This window comes from Scyliorhinus torazame, chromosome 1 (assembly GCF_047496885.1).
Source record: "Scyliorhinus torazame isolate Kashiwa2021f chromosome 1, sScyTor2.1, whole genome shotgun sequence".
Classification (NCBI taxonomy): Eukaryota; Metazoa; Chordata; class Chondrichthyes; order Carcharhiniformes; family Scyliorhinidae; genus Scyliorhinus; species Scyliorhinus torazame.
This window is the reverse complement of record NC_092707.1, coordinates 368,125,311-368,138,313: the sequence shown is the minus strand read 5'-3', so window position 1 is coordinate 368,138,313 and position 13,003 is coordinate 368,125,311. Positions and strand designations below refer to the sequence as shown.

The following is a 13,003-nucleotide window of genomic DNA, read 5'->3' as shown; positions in this document are numbered from 1 at the left end:
AGCTCTGGGATTAACCTAGTGAATCTCCTCTGCACACCCTCCAGTGCCAGTACGTCCTTTCTCAAGTAAGGAGACCTAAACTGAACACAATACTCCAGGTGTGGCCTCACTAACACCTGAAACAATTGCAGCATAACCTCCCTAGTCTTAAACTCCATCCCTCTAGCAATGAAGGACAAAATTCCATTTGCCTTCTTAATCACCTGTTGCACCTGAAAACCAACTTTCTGCGACTCATGCACTAACACACCCAGATCTCTCTGCACAGCAGCATGTTTTAATTTTTTATCATTTAAATAATAATCCCTTTTGCCGTTATTCTTACCAAAATGGATAACCTCACATTTGTCAACATTGTATTCCATCTGCCAGACCCTAGCCCATTCACTTAGCCTGTCCAAATCCCTCTGCAGACTTCCAGTATCCTCTGCACTTTTTGCTTTACCACTTATCTTAGTGGCGTCTGCAAACCTGGACACATTGCCCTTGGTCCCCAACTCCAAATCATCTATGTAAATTGTGAACAGTTGTGGGCCCAACACTGATCCCTGAGGGACACCACTAGCTACTGATTGCCAACCAGAGAAACACCTTTAATCCCCACTCTTTGCTTTCTATTAATTAACCAATCCTCTATCCATGCTCCTACTTTCCCCTTAATGCCATGCATCTTTATCTTATGCAACAACCTTTTGTGTGGCACCTTGTCAAAGGCTTTCTGGAAATCCAGATATACCACATCCATTGGCTCCCCGTTATCTACCGCACTGTTAATGTCCTCAAAAAATTCCACTAAATTAGTTAGGCACGACCTGCCCTTTATGAACCCATGCTGCGTCTGTCCAATGGGACAATTTCCATCCAGGTGCCTCGCTAATTCTTCCTTGATGATAGATTCCAGCATCTTCCCTACTACCGAAGTTAAGCTCACTGGCCTATAATTACCCACTTTCTGCCTACCTCCTTTTTTAAAGTGGTGTCACGTTTGCTAATTTCCAATCCGCCGGGACCACCCCAGAGTCTAGTGAATTTTGGTAAATTATCACTAGTGCATTTGCAATTTCCCTAGCCATCTCTTTTAGCACTCTGGGATGCATTCCATCAGGGCCAGGAGACTTGTCTACCTTTAGCCCCATTAGCTTGCCCATCACTACCTCCTTGGTGATATCAATCCTCTCAAGGTCCTCACCTGTCATAGCCTCATTTCCATCAGTCACTGGCATGTTATTTGTGTCTTCCACTGTGAAGACCGACCCAAAAAACCTGTTCAGTTCCTCAGCCATTTCCTCATCTCCCATTATTAAATCTCCCTTCTCATCCTCTAAAGGACCAATATTTACCTTAGCCACTCTTTTTTGTTTTATGTATTTGTAGAAAATTCATGATAGTCGCTTGCATTCGATGCACTTCCATCCACTTCGAGTGGGCATCTACTATGAGTAGCACAGAGCCCTGGAATGGTCCCGCAAAGTCAATGTGGAGGCGAGACCAGGGCCGACCTGGCAACTCCCACGGTTGGAGGGGTGCCACCAATGGCAACCTTTGATGCTCCTTGCACTGCACACATCTCTGGGCCAACTTCTCGATGTTGGCATCTATTCCGGGCCACCAGACGTGACTGTGGGTTGAAATCTTCATTTTGGATACTGCCAGGTATACGTCGTGAAGTTCCTGGTGGAGGGGGCCACACTCACAATTCGGAAGCGCAACTTGTGTCCCCCAAAGGATGACGCCATCCTTGACGCTCAGCTCCGGGAATTTGGATGTATAGGCCTTTAGATTGTCCGGCAAAGCCCGGTGTTGGGCCCTGTAGTGGATTATGTGTTTCACCCGGGATAGTAGTGGGTCCATCTGGGCCCAAACCCGAATGCGAGACGCTGTCACAGGCAAAGAGTCCATAAAATGTAAAGTGGCTATGATTTCACCGGCAGATGCGGACGTCGATGGCATGGTGGGTAGGGGGAGGCAGCTCAACGAATCTGCGTGGGGAATCTTCGCCTCGGAGCAGTACTTCAGTACATTTTTGTACGCGGCCAGTAACAGAGCCCAGCACTGGATTCTTGCGGAAACAATGGGGGGATCACTCTGTCCTCATTAAAGAGCCCCATCAAAGGCTTGTGGTCTCTGAAAACAATGAATGCATCTCCATATACATATTGGTGAAACTTCTTCACCCCAAATACGACAGCTGGGCCCTCCTTCTCGATTTGTGCAGTTCCTTTCTGCATCCGCGAGCTTCCTGGACGTGAAAGTGATGGGATGCTCTGACCCATCGGCCATGCGGTGGGCCAGGATGGCCCCGATGCCATAAGCGCAGGTGTTGTATGTCAGTATGAGAGGCTTTGCAGGGTCGAAGTGGGTTAAGAGCCGCAACAACGAGAAGTGGTTCTTGACCTCGACGAAAGCCATACGCTGCGGCTGAGCCCATTCCCACAGCTGGCCTTTCTTTAATAATTGATTTCCATAGTAACTTATCAGTCTCAGGAAGGAACAAAGCTCATTGGTCCCTCCAGGACGGGGCTCTGCCTGTGCCATGGACCTTATCCTCGACTGGGTGCAGGTCGTGGCAGTCCACACGGTATCCTAAATAGGTTATCTCCAAAGCGTGGAAAACACATTTCTCCCGCGGAGGGTGAACTCCGGCTGCTTCAAAACGTCAGAGAATCTCGGTCAGGTTCAGCAAGTGCTCCTGGTTTGAGGACCGTGTAATTAATACGTCATCCAGGTAAACTTATGCATGGCAAACCTCGTAGATATTCTCCATTACCCATTGGAAAGTTGCTCAAGTGGAGGAAACCCCAAAAGGTAAACGGATGTATTCGTACAGCCCCCTGTGCATATTCATCATCATGAATTTTTGGGACCCTGCGGCCTGAACCAGCTGGAGATCTGTGTGGCTCATGTCAAGTTTTGTAAAGGTTCGACTGTCACTGAGCTTCGTCAATAAGTCCACTATGCGGGGAACAGGGTAGCAATCCAACCGAGATACACAGTTTACCGTCATCTTATAATCGTTGCAAAGGCGCATGGAACCATCAGGTTTCATCATGGGCACAACCGGCGCTGCCCAGTCGGAGAACTGCACCAGGCAAAGAAAGCCCAAGCAGTCCAAGCGATCCAGTTCCACATTTACCTTTGGCCACAAGGCGTATGGGACTGGGTGGACCCAAAAATAGCATGGCCGCGCCGATGGATTGATGCTGATCTTGGCCACTGCCCCTTTGATGGTGCCCAGACTTGTCTTGCATATGCCTGGGAATTTCACCAGGACCCCCTCTGGTCCATGCGGGTACATGCGGCAGACTCGCTGCCAGTTGAGGCGCAGTTGCTGCAGCTGGTCATGGCCCAGGAAGCTCGGTGCGCCTCTGCGCACCACTAGCAATGGTAGATTTGTCAACTGTTGCCCATAGGTGATCAGGAAATCCGAGATACCGCCGATGGCCAATGGCTCCCTGGTGTACGTCACCAGCTATGTGTCTTTGTCCCTGGATCCCCAACCGATTGTGTTGAATGTTCGCCGACTGACTGAGACTGCCGCTCCATTTTCCAACTCCATTCGTATGGGGTGCCCGTTTTACCTGAAAGCTGACATGGATCGGCGCCACATATGGTACTGCTATGCAAGGCAGCTGTTGGTACTTGTTGTTTTCCTCACCCAAGTACTAAGTCCGATCACGGAGAGGGCAAGTCCGATCTTGGAGAGGGCGGTCGTGCCTAGCGGGATGGTAGGGAGGGTCCCCCTCATGTGGCCATCTGTCGCCTCGGTCTCGGCAGTCTGTCGTGGGCCTCGACCACAGTCTGGGTCTTCCCGGTGCGGAGAAACCGCACCCAGATTTTGCTGTGTCTCTGCGGTGGCAGCCTGCCTTCCTGCAATAACAGCCCAAAGGTTGGGAGGCTGCCTCATCAGGCCTTGGAAAGGCTGCCTGCCGCTTGTTCTGGCGCACTAAGTTCAGGACTGCCATTCCCTGGGGCTTCTGCACTCCCTGCTCTCCGCTTTCACGGGAGATGGCTATCTCCACAGTTCACTGCAAATCCAAACCAGGAGCTTCTGTTGTGTTGCTGCGTCCCAGATTCCACAAACCAAACGGTCTCTTAAGGCGTCATTGAGCATCGTTTCGAACTCGCAGAATTCGGCGGGTTTTTGCAGGCAGATCAAAACATCAATGGTGGACTCTCCTTCACTTCGGGCGGCTTTGAGTTAAAATGTTCCCCGATTAAAGCCACTAAGGCCGTGAAAGACCACATATCCAGGGCATCCGGGTAACTCAAACTTTTAATTATACTCTACGTGGCGCCTTCACAAGCCATGAGTAAGATTACCCAGTCCCTTTCATCGGCGAGTATCAGATTGGTTCTGAAAAAGTACTGCATTTGTTCTACGTATTGTCCCCAATCATTGGTGCCTGTGTCAATGGTTCCAATCTCCCGATGTGAGGCATCTCTGCTGGTTGAAGATCTCAGCACTTGGCGCTGGCTGCAGCTCCACTTGATCCCAGTTGCCAGTGTAAAATCGAACTGAGAGATCATGCTGAACAAACGGTAGGGTGCAAAATAAATGTTTATTTAAGGTGCACACAAAGACTAACTCCACTTCCCGAAGGGTCTCCGGCCCCAACCTACACTCAGGTAGCGTTTTTTATACTATGTGGTCTCCCCTCGTTAAAGGGGAAGCCCCTCCCTATTACCAGGGAAGTTTGTATTCAGTAGAGGTCGCGGGATACTGGATGGTCCACACACCGTGACCTCGGTGGGGGTTGTAACACCAAGAAACTGTAAATAAATCTATGATTTTCTCTTCGGCTGACAGTAGTATAACTGTTGGCTATAAAGGTTATATTCAAACCAGTCCTGGCAATTTTGTTTCATTTTCTGAATGCAGGCATATCATGTGTGAATCATGTGTGAAATTTCAGCAGTGCATTTGATTTTGTTATAAGCAAGAACTAGCAAAAGGCAACATTTAAAACAGATAATTAGAATCGTTTTCTGAATTTGAGTATTTCTTGCCTGTGGTAGTGGATCTAGGGAATAGTCGCTAGTATCTGAACATGAGAGAAGCCCCAGCCCAATCCGTCCCCTTCAGAAATCTTAGCTTGATCACATAGTTTGTTGAAATTTGAATTTAAATTTATTGAGGGTACATTTTTTTTAAAGTATGCTCAGGATGTGGGTACTGTTGCCATCTCGTGTTATTCTGAGAAGGTGGTGGTGAGCCTTCTTCTCGAACTGCTGCAGTTTGTATTCTGAGGGTGCTCCTGCACAGCTGTTAACTGGGGAGTCCCAGGAATTCTTTGCAGAAGATACAACTGACTAATTTTCAAGTTAATTGTAAAGGGCACTTAAGAGTCAATCATGTTAGTGTGGGACTGAAGTCCTGCATAGAAACATAAGGGCCTGTACCATAATTCAGTAGGATCATGGTTGATCTGTATCATAACTTAACTTATCTGCTTTTGTTCTCCATCCCTTGATACCCTTCCAAACAAAAATCTATCAAATTCAGTCTTAAATATTTCAATTGACTTAGCATGTACAGCCTTTTCGAAGGAAGCATTCCAGATTCCCATTAACCTTTGTTCGAAAAAGCTTTTCTTGATTTCACTCCTGAAAGGTCGAGCTGAAATTTTAAGTTCTGCGACTCCCAGGAAACAGTTCCCTGCTTCTAAGTTGTTTAAGGTATTTTATAGGGTGAACACCTTGGTCAGTCATGCTCGATGTTCTAAACTCAAGTAGAGTTCTGAAGGTGCTAACAACATCAAGAAAATGTCCACCAAAACATAGACCCACATAGATTTTGCTTAGTGTCAAATGGAAATTCCACCACTGTAGGGGTTTTATCAGTTTGTCCCCTCTGTTACAGTGGATGCCATGTCCATTTTATCCTTTATTTCCATCTTTATGCAGAAAAAAAAAGATATTTTTCGGAGTAGACTGATATAACTTGCTGCTGCTGTTCTAGATGTTGAAGCCCAATACAAAGTACCACCAGAATGAACAAAAGTAACAGCCCTGCCAGATTTTCTCACTTAAGAAAAAAAACTAACCAGCAGCACAGAGAATCATTAAGTACTGCACCATCTTTATATTACGAATGTATGCATAAAGCTTTTACAGCTCGTCAAGCCATCAGAAATGCAATGCGGCAGTAGAACAATAGTTCTAAATTCAGATTGCTCGCATCAACCAGAATTTACAAAACTCAACAAATCCAAAGCTCTGCATCTTCCACATTAGATCCTGCACTCCAAAAAACGTATTTTGTCTTGTTCCTCCCTAATTAAGCAAGCTTCACCCATCATTAGTTACTGCTACATCTTCATTCTTATGATTTGAATTGTTTATCTCCTGCACATTTTACTCCATTTCTGTAGAACATGGTGCCCTGCCTTCAAGAATTCTCACATGTATAATCTAGACTGTCTTGTTACTTTTCTCCCTGATGTCAGCCACTTACTAAAAATTCAACGATTACAATTATGAAGTTGAGAGTTGTGTCAAATTAAACAGACAGTCCCAAAATGGAAGGTAAAATACAGTAGTGAAGAGGGTCCTGTGACGTGCCCAGAATCATCCTGGACAACAAGCATGAGTGGCTTGGTAGCTACGGGGACGATGATACACTGGAGCAAAAGTACAAGATGTTCACACCTATAGACAATGGCAAGGGAATCTGTAATGACTCCTGGTAAACTGTTAGTCTCAAAGTCTCACAGGGAGACGTTAGGCATGTCAGGTTTTGTAAACAATTATACTGTCCATTTAATTTCCAGATAGAATGAAGTTAGGGGTCTAATTAGCATCTCTACTTGAATAGCAGGCCCATGTGATTCACGTTTCCAAGAAGGTAGGCTTTGAGATCGGAAACATCTGGAGCAAACTAATGTAGTGAGAGAAGGGGAGATAGAGAATGAGAGAGAGAGAGAGATGTTGCTTTTAGTTAATTTCTGACAGTAAAAGTCTTAAAACTTAAATCTGGATGTGTGATCCTTCCAATCAGTCACCGGAAATTCAAGTACCTTGTTAAAAATTATCATCTCTATGGGGATCATAACAAATTGAAGGTTCTTGAGGGATTTTAAATCCACAGGCTAAGACAAGTACACTGGAATTGGCTAGAGTTTGAATGAACAAGATTTCACAGTGACTTTGCTGTATTCGCTGAAAAGTTAAAATGGCTATTCAGTGAGAAAGAAGTTAAAATATATTTTGTACAATTTGAGAAAATTGCTGTGAAGTTACAATGGCCAAGATAAATTTGGACAATTTTATTACAAAGTACTTTAGCTTGGAAAGTATTGGGGAGATTTTTTTGTTGTTGATTTTTTAAAAATAAATTTAGAGTACCCAATTCATTTTTTCTAATTAAGGGGCAATTTAGCATGGCCAATCCACCTAACCTGCACATCTTTGGGTTGTGGGGGCGAAACCCACGCAGACACGGGGAGAATGTGCAAACTCCACACAGACAGTGACCCAGGGCCGGGATCGAACCTGGGACCTCGGCGCCATGAGGCAGCAGTGCTAACCACTGCACCACCGTGCTGCCCTAAGTATTGGGCAGATTTATTTGACCCTTTTCCGATGAACAATCGGCAGATTATGATACAGTTAAGTACTTAATGCTTATGAATTAGTTTCAGGAGCTTACAGACAAAAGTTTAGAAATCTTAGGAAGTGACAGAATCAGACTTTTGTGGAATTTGCTAGAGAAAAATAAATGGTATTTGATAGATGGTATCGTGCTAGAAGCTTTTGCAATAATTTGAAAACCTTACAGAAGTGTCATCAATGGAAGAATTTAAAAACGGTATCCCTTTAGGAATAAGGTCCTACCTAGTAGAACATAAAGTTTATAAAATAAGAGAAGCTACTGATATGGGTGATAATTACAAACTATCCCACAAACATAAGTGGCAGTAAACCCTTGCTTGCAAACCCACAGAAAAGCTGCAGGGAGCAGTAATGGTGAACAAAATGCTAATTACAATGAGGGGTTAGGAGAAATGTGAAGACAAATGCTCCTCAGAATATAAAAAAGGGCAATGTGGGAGATAGGCATAATTCAAGGGGACCAACATGTTATTTTGCCAAAGGAGCAAACATGTAAAAGCATGATTCTATTATTCTACGGTGTCATATTATATTGTATAATGCTCCTGAGATGTGCCTTGGGACATTTTGTTACAAAGCTATCATTGTTGAGATAAGAGGATAGTTCAATAAATGCAGGTTGCTTGCGATGAAATACTGAAGAACTGCAACAACAAATCCTGATTCGAGTTAGCTGAACTCAGATTGAGCACAGTTGTATCCTGACAAAGGGAAAAATCAGAATTTCCAGTTCTGATCACTGAACAGTGGTACAAACTGAGAAGTGCACGTGAAGAAAGAATAAAGCTTGGTTGTCTTATTCCCATAATTGAACACTTTTCAAAAACTTACTGGGTGCACGCACATGTAGGCAATATTTATCTTGACTAAAGTAGTCAAGAGCAGCCAACATTTGTGGTACTGTATCCCAATCTAAGTGAACAGTCTTCAAAAGTGGATGGGACACATTTTAAGTGCAACATTTATTCTTTATCTTCTGCAACTCCAAAATGCTTCCTTTTCACTGATTATGTTTTTGTTATGACGTTTAGGTCACTCTTCCTCTTTCCAGAGAGTGCCACTAATCTCTATATTTATACCGATATCAGTCATAATTTACAGCTAGAAATCTGTTTCTGCTTTATTTCTTCAATTCACAAAACTGTCAAAAGAATGATTGCAATCAGAAGATTGCTTTTAAAAAATTGAACTGCATTTAAAATCAACAATTTTCTTTAAAAAAAAACATATGCCATAAATAGAAGTGAGTCTCTGCACTGTTGGAAGAAACCTATACAAACCCATATGAGAAATGGCATAGTACCCGTTTTACATGCAATATGGGCATTATGATTGCACAAACTTTCTGGCCATGTGCTGCTAAACACCTAATTATTCTTAGATCTTTAAAGTAGTAATGATACACAACAAAAATAACCTGCCTCGACATCGCACCTTTAGCAAAGAAATCGCTCTACTGTGCTTCAAAGAGGTATAAGTAAAAATGGATGTCGAGTTACAGTGACCAAAAGCTAAGTCAAAGAAATTAGTTTTAAGTAGTGTCTTAAAAAGAGAAGTGTGAGTTGAAGTGAGAGAAAAAAACTTCAGGGGTCCCTGAGTAACTGAGACAGAGATGGAAAAAGAATCCATCAGTGAAGATGCTCTAGTTACAATCAAATAGGTAAGAAACAGGTGAAGACACAGGATACAACATTCTGGTAATAGTACTGAAGACTTGGGCTCCAGAATGAGCCATGCATCTAGCCAAACTGCTATTCCATACAGCTACAATATTGGCATCTACTTGGCAAGGTGGGAAATTGCCCAGCATGTCCTGCCCACAAAATGGACTGATCTAATCCAGTCAATTATCACCCCATCAGTCGACTCTCGATTATCAGCAAAGTGATGGCAGATGTCATTGACAGTGCTATCAAGTGACACTCAGCAATAACCTGCTCACTGACGCACAGTTTGGTTTCTGCCTTGGTCACTCAGTTCCTGACCTCATTACAGCCTTGGTTCAAGCATGGACAAAAGAGCTGAACTCAAGAGGTGAGGTGAAAGTGACTGCCCCTGACATCAAGGCAGCTTTTGACCAAGTGTGTCAACAGGGAGCCCGAGCAAAACTGCATTCTGGGGGGAAATATCACTGGTTGGGGTCATCTCTAGCACAAAGGAAAATGGTTGTAGCTGTTGCATATCAATCATCTCAATACTAGAGGAGGGAAATTATGGCAGTTTTGAAAGGGAGGGGGTCTACCTTAGGAGATGGAACTATAAATTGTGTCAGATAGTGTGGAGGTCAAAAATGGAAGTTCGGTTGTCAGCAATTCAGTGGGAATGTGTTCAAGGAATCAAAATATAGGTCTCATCAATAAGATAATTTGATAGGTTTGAGAGGGGTAGAAATAGAGGAGTTGTGTGAAAAACTAGAAGGCACTTCAGAGGGGAAAAGAACCATGTTGTGCCTTGGTGTTAGAGACAAACGGAGAACAGGCATGCAATTGTGAAATCGAGTAGTATCTTCCCCTTTGTCAGGTGTCCGCATTCAATGACCAAATGAAAACGTATTCAGCATAATATATTGACTTAAGATAAAAAGTTTGAAATATTTGCGTAATTGTGAGTGGGCATCACTTGTCTTATACCAAACTGACCTACTTGCTGTCAAGACGGAGCTGGACTAATAACCCAGAGATCCAGGGTAATGCTCTGGGAACCAAGACCATCATAGGCAGTGGTATTTTAATTCAACAAAAATATCTGGAATTAAATTATCATGAAACAATTGTCATAAAAACCCATCTGGTTCACTAATTTCCTTAAAGAAAACTGACTTTCTTTAAATGGCCTACATGTGGCTCCAGGCCCACATCAAAATGGTTGACTCTTAACTGCACTTTGAAATTGTCCAGCAAGTCATTAAAATGGCTACAAAGCCTAAAAGGAATGAAGCCAGATGGGCCATTATGGGTGCACCTACACCACCCTTCTCAAGAGCATTTAGGGATGGGCAATAAATGCTGGTCAAACCAGTAATACCCACATCCAATTAATTTTTAAAAAGTAAAAACTATGGATATACTTACATACTTACACATTTTATAATTCTTGAAAACTTCTAAGATCAGGGAACTGGAACAATGGCTTAGAAACAATTACATAATATTGCAACAATGATGATAGAGTTAGTTACTGGCTGGAATAAAACATTTTGCTACAGAAAGATTTGTTTTGATCACAATTTTTATTTATTATTCGAATTTGGATATTATGATATTCTCAAGACTTGCATTTTAATTTGCATTTTAGGATACAAATTGCTTATTTCTTTTAACAGTATTGTCCAAAATTCATGCCTGACTTTTATGTCTATTTACTTAATACTTTTATTCAGGTACTGATGTTACAGTGATAATCAAGTTCACAGACAAACACAGACTGACAGACAAGATTGATATGATAGAGAATCCTTACAGGTCTTACTACAATGACAAATGTTATACAAAAGCACACATATAGCAGCGAAAACTACTGTTATGCTAAAGCAGTCAGTAAACACAATGGGTTCATAAATACATTAATCTATCCTCATACTTATTCACTATTTACCTTTTGCCCTGCAATCATCACTCTGTCTCCCAGCTTCAGGCCCAGTGACATCAGTAGTGCCTTGCCTGAGATGTGATCATAGTTTGTCAACATGGCCTTTGATATGTCGCATGTCAGCGGTAATGCATCCAGCAGCATCTGTTTCAGTTCTTTGGCAACGGCTGCTGCCTCTGCCATCTCCAGGGGCATATCCAAGGGGTCAGGAACAATATCGGATGGCATCTGCCCTTTATCATTCTGTTCAGAAAGATAAAGGGATTATTGATAACTACCATTCAAAGTCGCACAGAGATGTCGATCTGAAATGCTGAATTTTGCTTACAAAAGATAAAAACACATGTATAATCTAAAGTTCAGTCATTTTATTCAAATATAAAACTGGCAAAATATTCTAATGGTATTCCATTTGTGGATGGTTGAATCAAACTCACTGTACTGATTATGAACAGTACTCCAAAGTAAAGATTTGTGCAATAATAGGTTACGGTTGTTTAAGCAGCTCCAAAAGAACACCTCAGTTGTCTAATGCATTTACAGAACTGTTCTTGAGGTAGAATGGGAATTTCAAGAATTCATGTTAAAATCAGCTAAAAAGCATGAGTGTTCATTAAATGAAACATTCTGCCTACTTTGCTGCCAGTTTTAGCACTGCTCATGTGGCACATTTTGCACTAGATGCCTCTAAAACCCGAATCCTGCTAAAATTGTCAGAAAATATTCAAATCAGTGATAACTGGAATTGTGAGAACTATGTCAAAAGATAATGTAGTAAGCACATTACAGAAATCAATGATTCCAAAAACAAATGTTTGATAAGAAACACACAATTATTGGGAAAGCAGCAATTTTTCAGCTTGAGGAAGGTACCAAGATATCTAACTCTGTGAACAATAACCATACCATCGCAAACTAACCAACATCAAAAGTCATGATAGCCCCTTCATCCCAATGAGGGCCAGAATATCTGGAGAAGACAACGCCCTCCTTTAAAGTAGCAAAACATATCAAGGTTCTTTGCTGAAGTGCTGTCAGACAAAATCTGACACCGAGCTACTAAGATGATAAATTTGGTCACAATGGTAGGTTTTAGGGAATGGCTCAAAGGTAATGTAAAAGGTAGACTCGTGGAGATATCTATCCATGGAATTCCTTGCATTCGGATGCTGATTCCCAACGCATTACAATTAAGTGAAATCTTGTGGAGGTGATGAGCACTAGCTGGAGAGCCAGCAAGACCCCCATTTAATCTCTTTCTTGGAAAGTCCGCTATATCTCATGCCTTTCAGATATTTAACAGGTCAGTGGACAGCCTTCTAGCAGGAACCCTGGCCACCTAGAGCTGCCAGACAATCAGCGGCCACAGCTGTTCTGTACTCAGCAGTCCCACTGATGGCTGCTGTGAGTACTACACTCACCCATGGACTAGGATTGTGGAGTGACCCAGTATCATATGACAGCAGGTAGGTGGTCACGGGTCAGCAGCAAGGGCAAGAGGACGGCTCTCATTGGGGTTACCCCTTCCTCATGCTGGGTTTCTCGATCAGGCATTCATTGCGTTTAAACAAGGAACCCCCCCCCCCACTTTCCAGGAACCTGTAACACACTAGCATTTGCTTATCATGATCTCTGCATGGTGATCCCCCATCAATCGTTGAGTTAATATTAGTGGCAGCAGGACGAGGCCTTTAAATGCACTTTAATGCACTACTCACTTAAAATCCTCAGTTGATGGTGGGTCAAGAACATAAGAACATAAGAACTAGGAGCAGGAGTAGGCCATCTGGCCCCTCGAGCCTGC

General features: G+C 42.9%; 1 protein-coding gene across 2 annotated transcripts in view; it reads right to left on the bottom strand.

Annotated features, from left to right (window-relative positions):
- The window catches only part of LOC140426504 (CAP-Gly domain-containing linker protein 4), a 628,408-nt gene that overhangs the window by 456,689 nt on the left and 158,716 nt on the right, over positions 1-13,003 (bottom strand). For both annotated transcript variants that reach the window (XM_072511376.1, XM_072511367.1), the window contains exon 7: positions 11,206-11,442. In XM_072511376.1, the coding sequence (XP_072367477.1) occupies positions 11,206-11,442 (237 nt within the window). The remainder of the gene's footprint in view (positions 1-11,205; positions 11,443-13,003) is intronic.